Source organism: Cyprinus carpio, chromosome B22 (genome assembly GCF_018340385.1).
Source record: "Cyprinus carpio isolate SPL01 chromosome B22, ASM1834038v1, whole genome shotgun sequence".
Classification (NCBI taxonomy): Eukaryota; Metazoa; Chordata; class Actinopteri; order Cypriniformes; family Cyprinidae; genus Cyprinus; species Cyprinus carpio.
Window position 1 is genome coordinate 27083465 of NC_056618.1, and position 23734 is coordinate 27107198.

The following is a 23734-nucleotide window of genomic DNA, read 5'->3' on the forward strand; positions in this document are numbered from 1 at the left end:
AATTATTTTATTTTATTTTACTTCATTTGACTTTATTTTCCCCAGCATGTACATGGTACATGTTGACACTTTTTTAATAAAATTAAATAATTTAGGTTAGTTTAGTTTAGTTTAGTTTTCCCAGCATGTTCTTGGTACATATTAAGACTTGTGTAAAGAAATTAAATTTTAATTTTATTTTATTTTCTGTATTTATTTGTTTAATTTGATTTGACTTTATTTTAATGTATTTTATTTTATTTTAATTTCTAAAGACTCTAAACCAATAGAACATCCATTAGAGTCACATACAGTATCTTGGATAAAAACACCAATCCCGAATAACCACGATAATGAACTGGTTTCAGATTCTGACTTCTGAAGGCTGGCATGACCTGGACAACACTGAATATGACTGCTGGCCCATAGCAGAGCCAAACGATTACAACATGATTAACTGTGGCGGTAAGTGCTCCTTTTAGCTACATTCAGTAGCTTTCATTGTTGTTGCTAATTCCCTAAAAGGACGGTTCATCCAAAAATGATATATTTTTGTCACTCTCATGTTTAAAAAAAATATCTAATTCATGAACAATATATATATATATATATATATATATATATATATATATATATATATATATATATATATATATATATATATATATATATAAAATATCCAATTCAAGAAAAAAATCAAAACAAAACTTTTTAGTGAATTGATAAAACCAAAACTGGCCTGAATTCAGTTTTGTTTGAATTTAGTATTCAGTTTTGAATCTGAGGGTGAATAAATAATGGCAACATTTTTGGTGAACTCTCCCTTTAAGAATTGAAGACAAGGCCTTAAATGTGCAAGCCAACAACTTAAAGGAAGTTTCCTAATCGATAAGTCAACAATATAAGTGTCATTTATTTGAAGGTTGATTCAAACTGAGTGTGTACTGTCATGGGGACAATTCCTTAAAGAAGACAAACATTTGCTTTGGTAGATCACTTGGAGATTTCCCTTTTAAGCTTCCTTAAATTCTTGAATCCCACTTCTACTATTTATTCACAGGCTTAGAAATGGCTTGGGTTCAACGTCCACCAGAGAAGGTTGTGGATGGGGAGGAGTTCAACGTCACCTACTCTGTCTCTGCCTCGGATTCCTTTTATGAATACGCCGTTAAAAACAAGATTTTCCTACTCAAACATACCACAACACACACATGCTTTATTATCAAATGTCCTTTATTGTGTATAGAAAACACTTTTTACTTTACTGAATGTTCAACATACCTCATGAGCTTTTCTCAGATGTGATATCATATTCACAATGAATGAAATGTTGGTTTTATGTTATATTGGTTTCCCTATACGCTTCACTTTCTCTCACAGTAATGCCTCAGAGGCCAAAAGATTCTGCCTCGAGCACGAATGTCCCACAAACTGGAACAACGCCAATGAAGACAACTGCTGCGTTTACCACGCCAACATTCACTCCTGTCCTCTTGCGCTCATGGTCAGTGCTGTGAAGCCAACTGAAAGTGATCTTGGATTTTGTCACACTGCTGCTGAAATCTTTGAAATAAAAACTAGGCTAAATGTGGCACATTTTGGCATGACATCAGAGGCCATAAAATGACAGTACTGAAGTATGACGTATACCAGTATACCCTGTGTGTGTGAGTCTGAGTGTTTCTAAACTACTTATGCTTTGGGACAAATTTGCTGAAATGATGTAAGCTAAATCTTAATCATGTTGTCATTAAAATGTGGTTACAAAACAACAACAACAACAACAACAAATAATTAGCAACTGAATAAAATAAAAATAATATAATTTAATTTAATTGAGATTTGTATTCATGTTTTAATTCTATTTCTATATAATTAATAATGAATTTAATTCTCAAAAAACATGAATACAAATCTCAATTAAATTAAATAATACAATTTAACTTAAATTCTTTATTATCTAAATTATTAAATTAAATTGTTCAATTCAATTTAATTAATAATACTTAAATAAATAAACCCTAAATAAATTAAAACATCACTGAATTTAATTAAACTTATTACTACTTAAAACATTTAAAATCTAAATTAAATTAAATATAACTGAATATATAGTAATTCAGTTCATTATTACTTAAATTAACTTAAACATTTAATAAATCTATTAAAAATCTAAATTAAATAATTGAATTTAATAAAATTGTTATTTAAATAAAAATTAAATACAATGAATTATAATGGAAAACATGTCTCTTGTGCTAACCAAGGCATTAGATAAAATACAGTAAAGGCTGTAAAATTATGAAATATTATTACAATTTAAAGTTATGGTTTTCTATTTTAATATAGTCTCAGACTTAATTTATTCCTGTGATGTTGAAGCTGAATTTTCAGCATCATTACTCCAGTCTTCAGTGTCACATGATCCTTCAGAAATCATTCTAATACGCTGCTCAAGACACATTTCTGATTATTATCATTATGATTGAAAAATGTTGAGCTGCTTAATATTTTTGTGGAAACCGTGATACTTTTTTTTATTATTCCTCAATGAACAGAACAATGTTTAAATATTTACTGTCACATTAAAGCTATTTAATGCATCCTTGCTGAATAAAAGTATTAATTTCTTAAAAAAATTACTGATCCTATTCTTTTGAACAGTAGTATAATTTTGGTTCATATAAGCTTTATAAGGTTCTAATTTGTTTATGGTAAGACCCTATATTTAGTTAAGTGTGTGTGTGTGTGTGTGTGTGTGTGTGTGTGTGTGTGTGTGTGTGTGTGTGTGTGTGTGTGTGTGTGTGTGTGTGTGTGTGTGTAAGAAAGTGCAGAAAGGGCCAGAAGCTCATCACTGGGAAGTGGGCCAGCCTTGATGAGCACTTATTCAGGTTTCTGTTTAAACTAGTGCCATTAATTGTACTGTGTGGAAAGCTGTTATTATAATTTGTACGTGATGTTTGACAGTCAATATTAGCCTTGATTGCTCCACAACCCTTTAAACCTTTAACACTCAGATGATTGCATTTTGTCTGTTTAGAGAGGCGGAGGGATTTGTGGTCCCTGGATTCCAGATGATGGTGAAATTGTAACTCACACAGTATCCAAAGCTGGCAAGATGAGCCAACTGCTCTGGACATCAAAGGTTAATTTAATTTAATTTAATTTAATTTAATTTAATTTAATTTTATTTTATTTTATTTTATTTTATTTAGATTTCATTTAGATTTTATTTAGATTTGATTTGATTTGGTGATGTTCATTATTTTTACCCAGGTGGTGCTGGTCCATTTAGGAGTTACATCAGTCATTGCTCATATCAAAGTGGGACAGATGCATGCAGCACTAGAGTCCAAGGTGTTAGTAGTCAGCGCCCAAGGTTAGTATAACTTGTTTAATCCTTTAAGGATTTATAGAAAAGATGTCTTCAAACAATTGGTACATCAAGGATATAGATGTTATTCAAAATAAACCTAGTGTTTGATTAAGCAAGTTTAATTGTCGACCTGTTCTAATACTGGCATTTGTAATTGTGTATCAGTGTGTGGCGACGGCATCTGTGAGCTGGAGGAGAGCTGTCTGACGTGTCCCGCTGACTGTGGGGTTTGTCCTATGCCCACTTCCATCAAAGTGGCCATTGGGCTTCCTGTGGCCTTGTTCTGCAGTGGTTTCATCTTGACGCTGGTGGTGAGAATGTCGGTTCAATACTTGACAATGATTTGCAAGTCGATGCAACAGGATAAAATGGGACAAGAAACTTACATTGATTGAGACTCTTTTGATTTGAACCAAGTAAGCAATCAACTCACATCTCAGCAGCCACATTAGCAACATGCATAGCAATGCTCTATTACCAACAATACCCTATAAGGGTTTTTCACAGGGAAATATACCACTCACATTTTTGCAGAGCCTCCAAAGAGACATGGTAATGATAAAGATATGAGATTTGGAAAAAAAAAAAAAAAAAAAAAATTAAAATGCTTCTGCGTTCACCTGCAAAACTGCTGTGTTCTTATGAGAAACCTTGCATTTGTTTGCAAATACTTTGAGTTTTCTTGCAAAACTACTGTTCTCTCATGAAACTGTTCTTTTGAAAAAAACAAAATTGCATTTATTTGAGAAGCTTTGCATTCACTTGCAAAACCTGCCCAGCAGAGAAAGCGCGTCAATATTACGTCAAACGTTGAATTTTGGTTGAGAATGAAAATCGGGTTGACTTCACCATCAACGTCAACATTGACGAGACGTTGAATTGACATTGAATTTTGGTCACCTGACGTCGACCGAAATTTAACCAAAACGTTTAAGTCCTCCTGAGAAACTTTTCATACACTCTCAGTACTTTTGTGTTGCCCCAAGAATCTTTGCGTTCACTTGCAAAACTTTTGTGTTTCCCCAAGAAATTGTGCATTTACTTTGGTTGCTTGCAACACCTTTGTGTTTCCCCTAAGAAACTTTGTTAGCTTGCATCTCATATTGTTTTCTATCACCACGTTCCTTTAGAGGTTAAAAAAAATAGTCAGTAATGTATTATTCTGGCTAAGTTGTTACATTTGTTACAAACCATATTACTCAATACCAAAAACAAAAAAAATTTTTTTACCACAAGTGGCTGCAATACCAAAAACAGAAAATGTTTTGGGATGAGAGCTGGATCATCAACTACAATAATATCATGTTTGGTAAGAGGTTTTAGTCTCATCCACTGTTACATTAACAACATCATTGTTTGTATTATTTTATATGACAAAACAATTCATAGTCAGTTACATTTTATTTTCTAACTGAACATCCTGTTTCATGCCAAAATAGAATTGGTTTTCTTGGTTATGAAATATTTTAGCATTTATGCTGTAATTGTTTTTGGGCCTTACAGGTAAAGTGTGTTACACAGGGTTTTGTAGCACCACAAGTCTTCAGACTGTAAAGAGGAACTCCAGTGTGAGTAGAGTCACAGATGTGACGGTCTGCACTGCAGTCAACACCAAATTCAAACCACGCTTCATTCAGGCTGGCATCTACTGAGTGTTTCCAGTGATACTGCCTCTTGGGTATCTATACTGATGCATTTTCTAAAACTAATGGTCTTGTCTTGTTTTTTGTCTCGTCTTTGTTTTGTCTGTTATTTTCTTGTCTTGTCTTTTTTGTTTGTCGTCTTGTTTTTTTGTCTTATCTTTGTTTTGATTTGTTTGTGTTCACTGTAAAACCTCATAAGTTAAGAATACTCAAAAAAATTTGAGGAAACTTATTGCCTCAAAATATTTGAGTAAACAAACTAAATTTTTTTGCAAAGCATGCTGGGAACTAGAAAATGCAATCATTTTAAGTTCACTTTACTACAACAGCATTTTGAGTTTACAGAACTTATTTCAGTTAAGTCCAATGAACTTTCATTATTATTTTAGAGATAATTAACTCATTTTCATTTAATTCATTTCACTGTTCAGTTTTTCAGTGTTGTCTTGGATTAGTTCTGTCCTTTTTTGTCTTGTCTTTGATTTGTTCTGTCCTTTTTTGTCTTGTCTTTGTTTGTCTAATCTTTGATTTGTTCTGTCCTTTTTTATTTGTCTTGTTTTTATGTCTTGTCTTTGTTTACTTTTTGTGTTTGCTTTATTTCATTTGATTTGTATCTTGTTTTTTGTCCTTTTATGTCTTTTTTTGTCATCTTTTTTGTTTGTCTGATCTTTGTTTCATTTTGTAATTTTTGTTTGTCTGGTCTTGTTTTGTCTTTTTTGTTTGTCTTTTCTTTTATTTCTTTTCTTTTTTTTTGCTTTTCTTTTCTTGCCTTGTTTTTGTTTTTATGTTTTGCCTTTGTTTACTTTTGTCTTAGTTTTGTATTTTTTGTTTGTCTTGTTTTCTTTGTTGCTTTTTTTTTGCTTTTATATCTTGTGATTGTTTTGTTTTGTTTGTTTTTTTGTCTTTATTTTGTATTTCTTGTTTTGTCTTGTCTCGTTGTTGTTTTTTGTGTTGTCTTATATCTTAACTTTTTTTGTTGTGTATTTTCTTTTGTTTTTACAGTGATGGAAGGACTGTAGCTGTAAAACACATACAGAAGAAACACTTTACCCTCACCAAAACAATCAGAAAAGAGGTCAAAGAGGTCAGGTGAGTAGCTGTAACCACAGTTCTTGCAAATGAAACTACACTGAAATCAGACGTACTTTTACTTGGACAAGTCACTTTTTTGTGATGGGTTATTCAAGCCAAATATTTGGTGAAGAAATTAAGACTGTTACTGTTTCTTTTTACCAGGGAGCTTGATCACCCAAACCTTTCCAAGTTCTTAGGAGGCTGCATTGAAGTTCCTTTCATAAGCATTATCACTGAATACTGTCCAAAGGGAAGCATGGCAGACGTGCTGTTGAACGAGGATGTCCCCATCAATTGGGGTTTTCGGTAAATCTGTCTTGTGGTATTGTGGGAAAGCTCTTTAAAAGCTTCAGGATGGTACTTCATAAATAAAATGAACACTTAATGTTTACAGATTGTCTTTTGCTACTGATATTGCTCGAGGAATGGCTTACCTGCATCAGCACAAAATGTTCCATGGCCGTCTTCATTCACGCAACTGTGTGATTGACGACCGGTGGGTCTGCAAAATATCAGGTACATCATTTTAGATTTTCTAGAGGCGCACTTTTCAGATGTATTACAACTTGAGAAAAATCTGAAATAAGACATAATATTTAATGATACAGATTACGGGCTGATGGCCTACAGAAAGGAGGACTTTGAGTACAACATCAGCAGCATCCAACAACAAAAAAACCTCTCACATCAACTACTCACCACAAGAACTTCTGCAGAAAAATCACCACCATCACAACAGCAGCAGATGATTTACACAGGTTGGAAAAATTCTAAACTCATGTATTTTTAACCATTTATTTAAATTTGAAATATTAAATACTTTTGTTTCAGCAAATAAATACATATTTATTTAATAAATACATATAAAGTTAATTTTAAAATCTTTAATATTTCTTCTCAATAAATAGTTAATAAACTCAATAAAAAGTTTAAAAAATAAAATATTTAATATTCACATATATATCTTAAAAACTTATTGTAAAAAACAAACAATAAAAAAAAAAAAAAAAAAAAAAAAAAAAAAAAATAAAAAAACTACCTGCCAAAAGTTTGGAATAAAGTTTTTTTTTTTTTGAAAGATGCTCACCAAGGCTGCATTTATTTAATAAAAAATACAGTAAAAACAGTAGTATTGTGAAATTTTATTACAAATTTAAAATAACTGATTTCTTTTGAATATATTTTAAAATGTAATTTCGATTCCTGTGATATAAAGCTAGATTTTTAGCATCATTACTCCAGTTTTCAGTGTCACATGTCCCTTCAGAAATCATTCTAATAATAGTTAAAAAATCTTTTAAAATATTACAAAAGTCTTAAATATTCCAAACATTTGTCTGGCAGTGTTAATAAATATATTAATAAATAAATACATAACTAAAGGAAAATTCTGAATAAATAAATAAAAAATTACAAATAAATAAATAAAAGCCATTAAACTAGAAAATTATATTAAAGGTATTAAAGACTAGAAAATGTCCGATGTGACAGGAATATCGTTGTTCTTTTCTTTGGATACAATGTAAATGTTTTGTATATTTTTATAGATGCATCCTAGAGCAGAGGTTTGTTCTCAAACAAAACTCAGTCTCTAAGAAGCATGAAATATACATTTGTCTTTTCTTCCTTTTCTCAAGCTACTCTATTATCTTGGTGGAAATCGCTACTCGCAGTGACCTCATTTCAGTAAGTATTCAAAGATCAGGAAGATGTTGGGGTTTTAAGACGTTCATGATGAAAAGAAGTTCAATTGTTGTTTCATGAGCAGGAACAGGCAGATTCAGTGAAGCTTGATGTCATGTGGCGCCCATCACTTCCCAAACTGAAGGCTGGGAAATCAGACAATGATTGCCCAGATCCTGATGATTACTGTGAGGTTTGTATGGACATAATTGATGCATGCTATTTACTTACAGCAAGCACATTCGTTAAAGAGCCAATTACTTCCCACTGAATTGCGGTTGATGCCATGTTTACCATGCCTGATTAAAAGATGATAACTGTGGATAAATGAAAAGCACGGTCAGTGTTCATAGTCAAACTTCACACGCAGCTGATAAGAGATGGCTGGAACCACAATGTGACCATGAGGCCGACGTTTGAGCAGGTGAAAAAGATTCTCGATAAAATGAACCCACACAAGGTCAGCCCTGTGGAATGATGATGAAACCTGGTATGTATCTCATCTAATCAAGTCTTTTCTTTTACAGTTATTAAAATAATACAATTATTGAAAGCACAATAAGCATAAAGTGACTGAACACAGAATAATACTTACTATATATATATATATAATCTAGACTATATATATACTATATATCTATATAAGGATATATATATAAATTTCTTTTTTCTAGATGGAAAAGTACAGTAAACATTTGGAAAAAGCAATTGTAGCCGAGAGAAAACAGGATCTTCTTCAGGAGAAAGCAGAAGAATCTGACCGGTTTACTCTATAGTATGGGACGTGTATTTAAATTACAGTGGGAAAAGTGTTTGTGTATTTACCTATGAAAGTCTAATATTCATAATCATTATACTTTAACATACAAACAAAAAAAACCACTTCTGTAAATAAAGATACTTCAATACATGTTTGTCCAAATGGTCCACATAGTGGAACATTAAAGTACATGTGCTGGTGACTGTTTCCATATCTGAGATTTTTTATGCATATAATATATATATATACACACATACCTCACGATTAATATATTTTTAATTAATATATTATTTATTTTGTGAACAGGCATGTTACCAAAAGCAGATGGGCTGAGGATCTTTCGTCAGGGACGTACAGCAAAGAAAGCCCAAAGGTTACTCCAATGCCACTGTATATTTCAGGCAAGCATGAAAAATTATTGATATATTTGTAATAAATATTTACTTTTTAGCATGCAAGTGATATTTGGTTACATAATATAATATAATAATATAATTATAATAATATAATTAATAAAATAATATAAACTATTAATATAATATAATATAAAGTAACTTTTTATATAAAATGTCTTTTTAATGCTTACCAGGTTTGGGATGGTACAGTATAAAAATAGTAATCTGAAATACTTAAAATAACTGTTTTTTTCTATTTTAAAATGTAGTAAAAAAAAAAAAAAAAAAAAAAAAAAAAAAAAATCATTTGAAATTAGAACATTTTTGGAACTATTTTTTTTTTGCATGTCTTTTACTGTCACTTTTGATAATATTAATGCATTATGCTGAATAAAAAATATCATATTCTTAAAAAAAAAAAAAAAAAAAATAACTTGATCCACAACCTTTTGAACTATGTATTGTATATAAATTATTTAGTGTTGTCAAACAATTAATTGTTTGTTCACATTATATACTGTATGGTGTATATAAAAAAAATTATAATGTGTATATATAAATACACACACACACAGTGTATATTTTGAAAATATTTGTTTATACATTTATATATCCATATTTTTATATTTCATATTATATATAAATAAATTGAATACATAAACATAACATATTTTTCTTAAATATATACATACATGTTTTTGCATTTATATATACATAATAAATATACACAGTACACATGCACACATGTAAAAAAAAAAAATATATATATATTTTTACATGCGAATTACTTGCTAGAATAATCACTAATAAATCACTAATATATTAAAATAATAACAAATAATAATGAATTTCATTATTTGCCACTAACATGACAGTGACATAGTGGGCTTCACCCAGCTGTCCGGCTCCAGCACCCCTCACCAGGTTGTGGATTTCCTCAACAAGCTTTACACCACATTTGATGACATCATCGACAACTACGATGTGTACAAAGTTGAAACTATAGGAGATGCTTGTGAGTGCGGTTACAGAGATCCAGCTTCCTTTGTTCACCACACTTTCGGATCAAATTACACATAAATCAATGAAAAACCTCTCCCTTCTCAGATATGGTGGTCTCGGGAGTAAAAAAACAAAACAAACCCACCAAACACGATGTCAATCAAAACCGGCCAAAACGCCAACATGACTCTATAATTGACCATCACGACTTTAAAAAGTCCAAAATCACCACAGATACTCTCCAAAACACACCATAAGATACCCAACTCACATCAATACAACCCAAAACAGACCTTCATCTGTCTGGAACTTAGTGTCAAGCTACGTCCTTTGAATGAGATGTTTTTTTATGTTATCTTAGGTCCCGTTGTAGCTGGGGTGGTTGGCACCAAAATGCCACGGTACTGCTTATTTGGCGACACTGTAAACACAGCATCCCGTATGGAGTCCACCAGTGAAGGTATTTGGGCAAATGCAGCTGTTTGCACAGAGTCAATTAGTAACTGAACCTGTACCACCATTTCTGGGGGAGTGGAAGCTTGTAAATATTTGCACTGTTTTATTGGTTAAAATGTAATAAAATTCAAATATTTGAACTTCTGTAAAGCTCAAACAAAGCTAAAGCTTTCTCTCACATGTGCTTTCCTATGTCTAATCGTTGTTTTATGATGTTTACAGCTTTAAAGATCCAGTGCAGTGGCTCTACAGCAGATCTTCTACACACACTTGGTGGATATGTGCTGATGTGTCGTGGGTCTCTCAATGTGAAGGTAAAGCCTGAGACATGATGCACGATTTTAGCAATCTTATAAGATCATTGCATGTCTCACTGTGCCACATGGATCTGTAGACTGTACGATGATGACAGCTATTGACTCCTACACTACGACGCACGTTACAATAGTAGAATAAATTGAGCATGCGCTAGTGGTAAACAAAGAGAGCATGATAAATCACACTTAAGCAGCTGTAGTTTTTATGTGTGCTGAAAAAAAGTGAAAGCAGCGAAAGAGAAAGGGATGAGAGCTTGAGGTGAGCAGTTTTATGTTTTAGCATCATGTCGCGTTGATTTCATGTTGCATTTTATTGGTTGGTCAGTAAACGTGGATCGTAGCAGTAAACACATTGTGCGATGATCTTGATGTATCTTTGGTTGCAAGACCGTGATTACGGTCGTCTTTGAACCTCTCTCACTGTACGACACAGCACCACCGATTAAGAGCCACGATCACAGAAATCTCCACGATTGTTTCACGATGACAATCTTTCGTCTGGGACAGCTGAAAATCGTGCTGGTGTTTTGGGCTAAAGATGGTCAGGTCACGGTTATACAGCAATTGTCTGTGTTATGCAAAGAAGCCACCCACAGAGTCATAAATTTAGCTTGGCAAAATATTTTGGTTACTCACCATGGTTGCTATGGATAACTTCTTAATTCTCGCAAAACTCTGCATACCACAAAGTCCCAAAAGAATGATGATGATGGGAAAAAAATGAAATGGGAGGACAGTATATTTAAATACTTTTGCATTGTCTTGCAAAACTATCACGTTTCCCCTTATAACTTTGCTTGCAAAACTTTTGTGTTGGAAATAATATATTTCTCTGCTTTTGTGAGCAAGGTATCTGAAGGAAAACGCACTAGTCTTGACAGAAGTTTCTTTTATGCCAAGTCATTTTACTCCACGGCCATCTTTGAAAAGCCTCTCAGACGTTTATTTCAACAATGCAAGTGTAAGGATAAGGTGATCAGACGTGCCACTTCCCGGGGACACATTCTGGCCAGGATTTCTAAATTGGCTAAACTAACCAGCTTTTGGCTGTTTGCGCTGCACAGATGATTGTTGCCATTTGATACATCTAAAATACCTGGAGAGCTACAGACGAGCAGCGCAGATGGCTTCTGTGCGCGCACTTTGTTTATTTAGGCAATTTAGATCATCCTCAGCCAGAATGAAGGGAGCACGTCGTCTGGTCACCTTAGTATAGGAGACGCAAATACCTTTTAATAGATGCAACTAGTGTTTTTGCAAGCTAAATGCTGGGTTTATCGGGGTAAATGCCACAGTTTCTGCAAGCAAAATGCAATGCTTTTGAAGAAAAGCAGTACTTTTTTGACAATGCTAAAGTTTTGAGAATGCAATTAAATCATCTAAGCAAAAGCAATAGTTTTGAAAGCTAATGCTATGCTTGGGGTAATGCAATAGTTTTGGAAGAGAATGCAGTGTTTCTTGAGGAAACATAACATTTTTTTTTTCCATATCACAAAACATTTTGCAAGAGACTGTGTTATCGGAGGAACGCAATATTTTTTGCGAGGGAAGCACATTTTTTTCTCAGGGTTATGCAAAAGAAAGATTTAGTTAGCAAGTTCAACGTTTCTTGAGGAGAAGAGCAACAACACTCTTTAAAGTCGCGTTGAACCGGAAAGTTGCTGCCGACTTTATGTTCAGTGTAGTGACGTATTTCAACTACAATGGAATTTTGAATAGAGGGCATGGTTTTATTTTTGCGCTCCTCCTCTGTCTCTCACTCATAGTAATCTAAACGTGGAGGGCGTGTTTAAGGATATTCTGCCCTAAGCCATCAAACTGACATCATCAGTGAAGGAACGCTAATTCAAGGACGGGAAGCAAATGTTCAAATTTTGATTGAAAGTGTACCAAAACAAACAATTTTTTCAGCGGATTTAACCTTGCAACGGATTAATTGTTTACATCAAGACTAACAATGTGTGCTAGTGAAGTAAATAAAGTCAATTTTGATTTCACAGCAGACTTTAAACATAACTCAACCTTTTCTGGGGCATGTGATATTTTGTGTGAGAGAATGCAAATTTTCATCAGGGTTATGCAAAATCAAGAAACGGCAATACTTTTTCAAAAATGCAAAGTTTCATGAGAAATTGCTAAGCTAATCGATATATTTGCGTGAGAACGCAAGAAGTTTATTTATTTTTTTTACATTGTATTAACTCTTATAAATAGTGTAGTTGCTCATAATGAGTGTAGTGCGCTCATGATTGGCTGGGTGCTTTTCACTGTATTATTTTCTTGATTAGTTGTAGTATTTTATAGTGCTTTGTTATATCATATTTTATCTTATTATAATCGGATTTGATCTTTGCATTCAGAAGCAACATGATCTGGTATATTACAGACCTTTCTACCAAATCAATCTGGCTATTGAGGCTTTTTCTTAATCAGAGCAGATGATGGGATGGTCCCGTGAGGCTGAACTGCAGACCTTAGCACAGCTGTGATTTATCTCCATTCAGAGACTCGGCCTCCGCTGGCGTTTTGTGTGTTTCACTTAAGTGAAGTGTCTGTTCATTATGCACAAGGCGAATACACACACCTCTGCTTCTGTCTGACACACTCCCCCCTCTTTCCTTCTTTCTTTCTTTGTATGATGCTGTTTCAAGAGTATTGTGTTAAGATTACACTGGAGGAGATTACTAATTGTGACTCTTTGTTTTAACAGGGGAAAAGGCGGAAAATGACAACTTGGTGGCTGGACGGCAAAAAGAAGCCCCACCAGGACCCTTTGTTCAGTGAAGACGAACCGGTGGGTCTTTCGCTGTCCTGTTAGCAGTTAAACCTATGTGCTACGCGGTCACGACAGAAACCTTAACACCACAACTAGAGCAAGTTTAGCAAGAGATGCTTAACTGACGTAAAGTGTTATACTGACTGTTGGTGTATGAAGTAGTGCTATTACATTTGATTGCTGCTATAGTTGAAATATTACTGCTGTAGTGTTTGCATGTATTAGAACGAGTATGTGTATGATCTGTGGGTTTGGAAGATTTAAAATGTCTTTGTCAATGAAGGGCAGATGTGTTCGTAAGCGATTTAGAGACATCTCTTTCATTAAATATCTGTGGTTATTTTATCTCCATCAGTGCATAGGTTGTATTTTAATGTATATATTGCTGGAATAAAATGTCCAAGTTGATTTGTCTGATGCAATTGTTCTTATAAATATTTAAGTTTTGCACTGATAACACTATAATTTGGCCACTAACTTATTACACACTCTAACTATATACAATAAACATACATTATTTATTACAGTAACTAACCTATTTTAGTATTTAGCCTCTGCACTGACTGCGACGCCACGCCGCTATTTGTGGATATGTTCTGCGGGGGTGCATGAGTTAAGCCAATGACACGCCCTCGTTTTCGTTGCATGGCCAAAGCATTAGCTTGTAAGTGTTTTCGTTCAAGGTTGGCGGTGCAGCAAATGTAACGACGTGCCCACGGTAAGGACACCTTTAGTTACGCACACATAAATCTGGAAAAAAAAGATGTTCAATTCCGTGCCGAATCCCGGAGAATATGCGGCTGACCAAACCCTCACGGAGTGCTGCTTGAATGCCAGAACGATACGCAGTAAAGTGAACTCTGCTGATGTGCAACACTTAAACTCATCATTGTTATCCACGACAAAATATGCATTGGTTTTCTCAAACGCTGGTTAGATGGCGCATAATCATCAGGCACTTTTGTTGTAAATCGGCGTCCTATGTGCAGAAATCCTTCTGTTCACCGTAACATACTTTAGATACTGATCATGGGTTGCTCTATGTGTTGTACTAGCTTTTACATGGATTTTTAATATTAAGTCGTTTAGTGGAATATGCAGTTTATACACTGTTCTCAGTCAACTTTACTTTCTTTTGTTAAATTCAGTCAGTCATGCATTTTGGATTATTTATTATTGTTATAATTCTATCGTTTCATAGCAGGTCGTGCCATCTGCGCTGCATTTGGTAAACTGTTCATTTCAAATGTACTCTTTTTTTCCTGATAGAGCTGTAGTACCAACACCTATAAAAATAAATATGAAAATTCCTTCATATTAATAACACTACATGGTGCCCTATTTGTTTGCATTTTTGCATTTGCATATAGCCATTCTGGCTATACACTATATATAATCTATATAGATATATATATGATATCTACTATAAATATAATATATATGGCAGTACGATGGTTCCATGACGAACTTTAACATCACATGGACCCTTTCCATTCCACAAATACTCATGTTTATAGTCTTATAGATTTTTTAAAAATAGTTTTTTAAAACTGAAGGAACAGTCCACTTTTAATTTTATGAAACTTGTTTTCAATGAAAGGTTATAGGGGAAACCAAAGTTGCGGTTATGGCAATCACAGCAACAACAACAAAAATAAAAACATTAAATAGGACCTCATAATTTCCGGCATTGTTTAATAGTAGTAATAAAGTAGGATTAGGTCTTTAAAGTATGTGGTGTACCTACCTGTAGAATATGGTATGGTTCATGCAGACTATATGCTTTAATAAGTACTAATAAAACAGCCAGCATGTGTAAAAAGTAGCATGCTAAGAACGCAAACTATATAACTCTAAACATATATTGCCTGAGAAATTGGTCGCTAAACAAAAGTGTTACCACTTTCTCTCATTATATGGAACTTGATAAACTGTACTGTAAATGAATAGACAGGAGTTTGGAAGCGTGCTAGCAGGCTGAGTAAACAAAATAACAGTAACATTCTTAACATTTGCTATTTGGCATATTATTCAAGTTTTCAGCCAATTAGGCGAAGAAAAACTAAGAAGATTTTAGCTGGCGCTCCCAAATCACCAAAAGTCTCATCGGGAAGGAAAGGGGAACGATTAGGCAGACTTCAAAATACCGTGGAAAGGTTATTTTAAGGAAAGGCTCCCCTCCAAGCGCTAATTTAGAAGCAGTATTCGCATCACTCAGAAGCCACGCTACCAGATGTAATTGAGACAAATCTTTACAATTAATAAGGTGCATTATTTCTGATTATGCATTGCTTTTATACACAGCTAAACTAGTGGTCTGTCTAGGTTTTCTAGTTCTTTTCAGTAAGGATACCACGACTCTATGGCATTATTGATTGGATACAACTGTCTTCCTTCAAGAACTCATACACGGCAGACAGTCATGCCCCCTCTGCCTTTACAGCTCTTTCAGCGTCTCAAGCAACTTCTGCACTGAAGGAAAGAGAATGTCTCTGAGTGGCATACATACAATCAATCAGGTAGGTGCCTTGATTTTTTTTTTTTTGAAATTGTCTTTTTGAGTTATGGAAGCTGAAGAATCTAGTAGAAGGATCTAAACAAGAACAAACTTGAGGGGTAAAGTGTCCAAGTGATGGGGCGCGGACCGACTGCCACTCCTGTCCATTCAAAGCCTGAGAGGGAGGTAGTCTTGTCGTCCTGTGGATTTCCACCCAATTTTCCAAAACTCAGACAACATTCGTGATATGGAGGCTTGTGGTTGCCCCTAAAACACACATATATGATTTGCTTCAGCTGCACCGATCGGAGCTGTTGGGGTAGATGGAAGGAGATTGGAGGTGGAGCAGCTGAAGTCCAGGCAGTGACCTCCAGCACAACAGAGGCAAAGGAGCCAATCAACTGCCTTCCATTGCCAAAAAAAGGAAAAATAAGCAAGGTAATATGTACGAAGCTGAAGGGCCGCGATACGTGAGAACCACAAATTGTTCTGATCTTTGGCATATCTTCTGCATTCATTAAAACATCCCTGGAAGTTTTGTATCTTAAACATCCTCCCTCATTACAAAAAAAGTATTTATTTTCTTAACTGGCCCAAAACTTTTGTTTCAGCAAATAAATACATATTTATTTAATAAATACATATAAAGTTAATTTTAAAATCTTTAATATTTCTCAATAAATAGTTAATAAACTCAATAAAAAGTTAAAAAAATATTTAATATTCACATATTCACTTCTCTTTTCAATTAAAACAAACAAACAAACAAACAAACAAATAAATAAATAAATACACTACCTGCCAACCAAGGCTGCATTTATATAATAAAAAATTCTGAAAGATGCTCACCAAGGCTGCATTTATTTAATAAAAAATACAGTAAAAACAGTAGTATTGTAAAATATTATTACAATTTAAAATAACTGATTTCTTTTTGAATATATTTTAAAATGTAATTTATTCCTGTGATATAAAGCTAGATTTTTAGCATCATTACTCCAGTTTTCAGTGTCACATGACCCTTCAGAAATCATTCTAATAATAGAGTTAAAAAATCTTTAAAATTATTAAAAAATCCAAACAAAATACCCAAAACATAAATAAAAAAGATTAAAAAAAAAAAACAAAACTAAAAAAAAATTAAAAAAAAAAAAATAAAAAATAAATAAATAAAAAATTACAAATAAATAAATAAAAGCCATTAAACTAGAAAATTATATTAAAGGTATTAAAGACTAGAAAATGTCCGATGTGACAGGAATATCGTTGTTCTTTTCTTTGGATACATGTAAATGTTTTGTATATTTTATAGATGCATCCTAGAGCAGAGGTTTGTTCTCAAACAAAACTCAGTCTCTAAGAAGCATGAAATATACATTTGTCTTTTCTTCCTTTTCTCAAGCTACTCTATTATCTTGGTGGAAATTGCTAGTGTACACACATCGCAGTGACCTCATTTCAGTAAGTATTCAAAGATCAGGAAGATGTTGGGGTTTTAAGACAGTTTTTTTTGCATAAGAGGTGATGAAAAGAAGTTCAATTGTTGTTCCATGAGCAGGAACAGGCAGATTCAGTGAAGCTTGATGTCATGTGGCGCCCATCACTTCCCAAACTGAAGGCTGGGAAATCAGACAATGATTGCCCAGATCCTGATGATTACTGTGAGGTTTGTATGGACATAATTGATGCATGCTATTTACTTACAGCAAGCACATTCGTTAAAGAGCAATTACTTCAATGAATTGCGGTTGATGCCAATGTTTACCATGCCTGATTAAAAGATGATAACTGTGGATAAATGAAAAGCACTCAGTGTTCATAGTCAAACTTCACGCAGCTGATAAAGAGATGCTGGAACCACAATGTGACCATGAGGCCGACGTTTGAGCAGGTGAAAAAGATTCTCGATAAAATGAACCCACACAAGGTCAGCCCTGTGGATATGATGATGAACCTGGTATGTATCTCATCTAATCAAGTCTTTCTTTTACAGTTATTAAAATAATACAATTATTGAAAGCACAATAAGCATAAAGTGACTGAACACAGAATAATACTATATATATATATATATATATATATATATATATATATATATATATATATATATATATATATATATATATATATAATTTCTTTTTTCTAGATGGAAAAGTACAGTAAACATTTGGAAAGCATTGTAGCCGAGAGAACACAGGATCTTCTTCAGGAGAAGCAGAAGACTGACCGTTTACTCTATAGTATGGAAGTGTATTTAAAATTACAGTGGGAAAAGTGTTTATGACCTATGAAAGTTAATAATTCATAATCATTATTACTTTAACAGACAAACAAAAAAAAACACTTCTGTAAATAAAGATATTCAATAAATGTTGTCCAAATGGTTCCACCTAGTGGACATTTAAAGTACATGTGCTGTGACTGTTTCCAACCTGAGATTTTTTATGCATATATATATATATATACACACATACCTACGATTAATATATTTTTAATTAATATATTATTTATTTTGTGACAGGCATGTTACCAAAAGCAGTGGCTGATGATCTTCGTCAGGGACGTACAGCAGAAGCCCAAAGTTACTCCAATGCCACTGTATATTTCAGGCAAGCATGAAAATTATTGATATATTTGTAATAAATATTTACTTTTAGCAGCAAGTGATATTTGGTTACATAATATAATATAATATAATATAATATAATATAATATAATATAATATAATATAATATAATATAATATAAAGTAACTTTTTATAAAATGTCTTTTATGCTTACCAAGGTTGGATTTACAGTAAAAATAGTAATCTGAAATACTTAAAATAACTGTTTTCTATTTTAAAATGTAGTAAAAAAAAAAAAAAAAAAAAAAAAAAATCATTTTGAAATAGAACATTTTTGGAACTATTTTTTTTTGCAATGTCTTTACTGTCACTTTTGATAATATTAATGCATTATGCTGAATAAAAATATCATATTCTTAAAAAAAAAAAAAAAAATAACTGACCACAACCTTTTGAACTATGTATTGTAAAAAAACCAAAAAAAAATTTCAAACAATTAATTGTTTGTTCACATTATATATGTATGTGTACTGTCTATATTTATAATGTGTATATATAAATACACACACACACAGTGTATATTTTGAAAATATTTGTTTATACATTTATATATCCATATTTTTATATTTTTAATATTATCTACAATAACTTGAATTCATAACCAGAACATTTTTTCCTTAATAATATAGCATACATGATATTTTTTTGCTATTTTTACATAATCATAACAAACAGTACACATGCACAGACAGGTACAAAAAAAAATATATATATATTTTGGATGGGATTACTTGCGAATAATCGTTTGACAGCACGAATAGTTATTATTATATCAAATATTAATGAATTATTTTGTGTTTCTATTGGCCAGTGACATAGTGGGCTTCACCCAGCTGTCCGGCTCCAGCACCCCTCACCATAGGGTTGTTGTAGGTCCTCAACAAGCTTTAACACACACATTTGCACTGACACTCACGACAACTACTACAGATGTGTCCAAAAGTTGAAACTTACTAACCCAGGAGCAAATAAATTAAAAACAAATCACAAATAAAAATACACATAAACCAATGAAAAACACACCCCCGGATCAAATTACACAATACAAGTCCAAATTCGAAAAACACCTCTCCCTTCTCCAGATATGGTGGTCCTCCGGGCGTACCGAAACTGAGAACGTTGACTTCAACTCACTGCCTCGACGGACAATCGCGTCATGCATGCTGCAACTGGGACCTTGATCAGTGTCTGTAGCACGAGTCCATTAACAATCCCCGACACAAACCCATCCACTTACACTGGTTGGCACCAAAATGCATTCATTCAGGTCAATATAACCCCCACATCTCTTCAACAACATAGTCAAAATACACCCCCTTAAAAAGATGTTTTTTTATGTTATCTTAGGTCCCGTTGTAGCTGGGGTGGTTGGCACCAAAATGATGCCACGTGTACTGCTTAGTTTGGCGACACTGTAAACAACAGCATCCCGTATTGGAGTCGCACCAGTGAAGGTGATTTGGGCAAATGGCAGACTGCTGTTTGGCACAGAGTCAATTAAGTAACTGCAACCTGTACCAAACCATTATCTTTGGGTGGGGGAGTGTGAAGCTTATTGGTAAGATATTGTGCAACTGTGATTTATATAAGGAGATTAAAATGCATAATAAAATAACTACGAATATTTCGAACTTCATGGGTAAAGCTCAAACAAGCTCGAAAGCTAAACGAATTCTCATGGCACAATGACTGCATTTCAACCTATGTTTGCTAATCGGGTGTTTTATGAATGTTATAACAGCTTTAAAGCATCCTAGGAAGTGCAGTGCGCTGCTACAAGCAGATCTTCTACACACACTTTGGGCTACCTGGATATCGTGGCTGATGTTGTCCGTGCGGTCATCAAAACTCAATACGATGTGTAGTAACAAGGCCTATGAGACATGATGCATGCTCCATTTTAGGGCAATCGATTATAAGATTCATTTGCATGTCTCACTTGTTGCCTACACATGGATCTGCTAGACTGTACGATGTATGACAGCTATTGATCCTACACTACGACGCACAGTTACAATAAGTAGAAATAAATTGAGTCATGGCGCTAGTGGTAAACAAAGAGAGCATGATAAATCACACTTAAGCAGCTGTAGTTTTTATGTGTGCTGAAAAAAAGTGAAAGCAGCGAAAGAGAAAGGGATGAGAGCTTGAGGTGAGCCAGTTTTTAGCTGATTTTAGCCATCATGTCAGCAGTTGATTTCATGTATTGGCATATTTATTTGGTATGGTCAGTAAACCGGATCGCAAATAGCAGTAAAGACGACAAAGAACCAACAACCAAGACCAACGATCTTTGGTTGCAAGACCGTGATTACGGTCGTCTTTGAACCTCTCTCACTGTACGACACAGCACCACCGATTAAGAGCCACGATCACAGAAATCTCCACGATTGTTTCACGATGACAATCTTTCGTCTGGGACAGCTGAAAATCGTGCTGTGTGTTTTGGGCTTAAGATGGTCAGGTCACTGTTTATACAGCAATTGTCTGTGTATGCAAAGAAGCCACCCACAGAGTCATAAATTTAGCTTGGTAAAATATTTCGGTTACTCACCATGGTTGCTATGGATAACTTCTTAATTTTCGCAAAACTCTGCATACCATAAAGTCTCTAAAGAATGATGATGATGGAAAAAAAAATGAAATGGGAGGACAGTATATTTAAATACTTTTGCATTGTCTTGCAAAACTATCACGAATCAAAAAAAAAATTTCCCTGCAAAACTGAGCGAGGTATCTTATATATTTCTCTGCTTTTGTGAGCAAGGTATCTGAAGGAAAACGCACTAGTCTTGACAGAAGTTTCTTTTATGCCAAGTCATTTTACTCCACGGCCATCTTTGAAAAGCCTCTCAGACGTTTATTTCAACAATGCAACAATAAAAGTGTAAAAATAAATCAAACATACCACCCACCTCCCACACACACATTCTGGCCAGGATTTCTAAATTGGCTAAACTAACCAGCTTTTGGCTGTTTGCGCTGCACAGATTGATTGTTGTTTGACATCTAAATACCTTGAGAGCTACAGAGAGCAGAGCAGATGGCTTCTTGTGCCGCACTTTGTTATTTTAGGCAATTTAGAAATCCTCAGCAGAATGAAGGGGCACGTCGTCTGGTCACCTTAGTATAGGAGACGCAATACTTTTTAATAATGCAATAGTTTTGCAAGCTAATGCTGGGTTTATCGGGGTAATGCCAAAGTTCTGCAAGCAAATGCAATGCTTTTGAAGAAAACAGTACTTTTTTGACAATGCTAAAGTTTTGAGAACGCATGGAAATTTTCTCAGGGGACGCAATAGTTTTGAAAGCTAATGCTATGTTTGGGGTAATGCAACAGTTCTGGAAGAGAATGCAGTGTTTCTTGAGGAAACATAACATTTTTTTTTCCATATCACAAACATTTTGCAAGAGACTGTTATCGGAGGAACGCAATATTTTTGCGAGGGAACACATTTTTCTCAGGGTTATGCAAAAATTTAGTTAGCAAGTTCAACGTTTCTTGAGGAAGAGCAACAACACTCTTTAAAGTCCGCGTGAACCGGAAGTTGCTGCCGACTTTATTTCAGTGTAGTGACGTATTTCAACTACACTGGAATTTTGAATAGAGGGCATGGTTTTATTTTTGCGCTCCTCCTCTCTGTCTCTCACTCATAGCAATCTAACTGTTGGAGGGGCGTGTTTAAGGATATTCTGCCCAAGCCATCAAACTGACATCATCAGTGAAGGAACGCTAATTCAAAGCGGAAGCAAATGTTCAAATTTTGATTAAAGTTTACCAAAACAAACAATTTTTTCAGCGGATTAACTTGCACGGATTAATTGTTTACATCAAGACTAACAATGTGTGCTAGTGAAGTAAATAAAGTCAATTTTGATTTCAAGCAGACTTTAAACATAACTCAAACTTTTTCTGGGGAATGTGATATTTTTGTGAGAGAATGCAAATTTTCTCAGGGTTATGCAAAATCAAGAAACGCAATACTTTTTCAAAAATGCAAAGTTTCATGAGAAATTGCTAAGCTAATCGATATATTTGCGAGAGAACGCAAGAAGTTTATTTATTTTTTTTACATTGTATTAACTCTTGAAAATATGTAATTGCTAATAATGAGTAGTGAGCTCATGATTTGTGTGCTTGTCCTCTATTATTTATTTATTTATTTGTAGTATTTATAGTGCTTTTATTATCATATTTTATATTATTTATAATAGATTTGATCTTTGCATTCAGAAACTGATCTGGTATATTACAGACCTTTCTACCAAATCAATCTGCTATTGATCTTTTTCTTCCTGAGATGATGGGATGGTCCCCTGAGGCTGAACTGCAGACCTTAGCACAGCTGTGATTTATCTCCATTAGGACTCGGCCTCAGCTGGCTTTTGTGTTTTCACTTAAGTGATGTCTGTTCATTATGCACAAGTGAATACACACACCTCTGCTCTGTCGCTCTCCCCCCTCTTTCCTTCTTTCTTTCTTTTGTATGATGCTGTTCTTCAGAGTATTGTGTTTAAGATACACTGGAGGAGATTTACTAATTGTGACTCTTTGTTAAACAGGGGAAAGGCGAAATGACAACTTGGTGGCTGGAGGCAAAAAGAAGCCCCACAGACCCTTTGTTCAGTGAAGACGAACCGTTGGGTCTTCCTGTTCCTGTTAGCAGTTAACCTATGTGCTACGGTCACGACAGAAACCTTAACAAACAAATAGACAAGTTTAGCAGATATGCTAACTGACTTAAGTGTATACTTACTGTTGGTGTATAAGTATGTGCTATTACATTTGATTGCTGCTATGTTGAAATATTACTGCTGTTATTGTTTTGTGTATTAGACGAGATGTTATATATGTTGTGTTTGGAAGATTTAAAATGTCTTTGTCATATGAAGGGCAGATGTGTTCGTAGAGACATCTTTTCATTAAATATCTGTGGTTATTTTATCTTCATCAGTGCATAGGTTGTATTTTAATGTAGATATGCTGGAATAAAATGTCCAAGTTGATTTGTCTGATGCAATTGTTCTTATAAATATTTAGTTTTGCACTGATAAACTATAATTTGGCACTACCTTATTAAAACTATAACTATATCACAATAAACTACATTATTTTATTACAGTAACTAACCTATTTTAGTATTTAGCCT

At 33.9% G+C, this 23734-nt stretch overlaps 1 protein-coding gene across 1 annotated transcript; it reads left to right on the plus strand.

Annotated features, from left to right (window-relative positions):
- Positions 1 to 1254: 1254 nt before the first annotated feature.
- Positions 1255 to 23591, plus strand: LOC109058142 (atrial natriuretic peptide receptor 2-like). Its single transcript, XM_042749560.1, has 15 exons — positions 1255 to 1483; positions 3020 to 3124; positions 3256 to 3358; positions 3521 to 3666; positions 4592 to 4664; positions 4859 to 5003; positions 6001 to 6087; positions 6235 to 6378; positions 6467 to 6588; positions 6681 to 6830; positions 9794 to 9925; positions 10018 to 10034; positions 10147 to 10372; positions 10591 to 10682; positions 23148 to 23591. The coding sequence occupies exons 1-15, from the start codon at positions 1298 to 1300 to the stop codon at positions 23253 to 23255; spliced, it is 1836 nt and encodes a 611-aa protein (XP_042605494.1). The 5' UTR covers positions 1255 to 1297; the 3' UTR covers positions 23256 to 23591.
- The last annotated feature ends 143 nt before the right edge of the window (positions 23592 to 23734 follow it).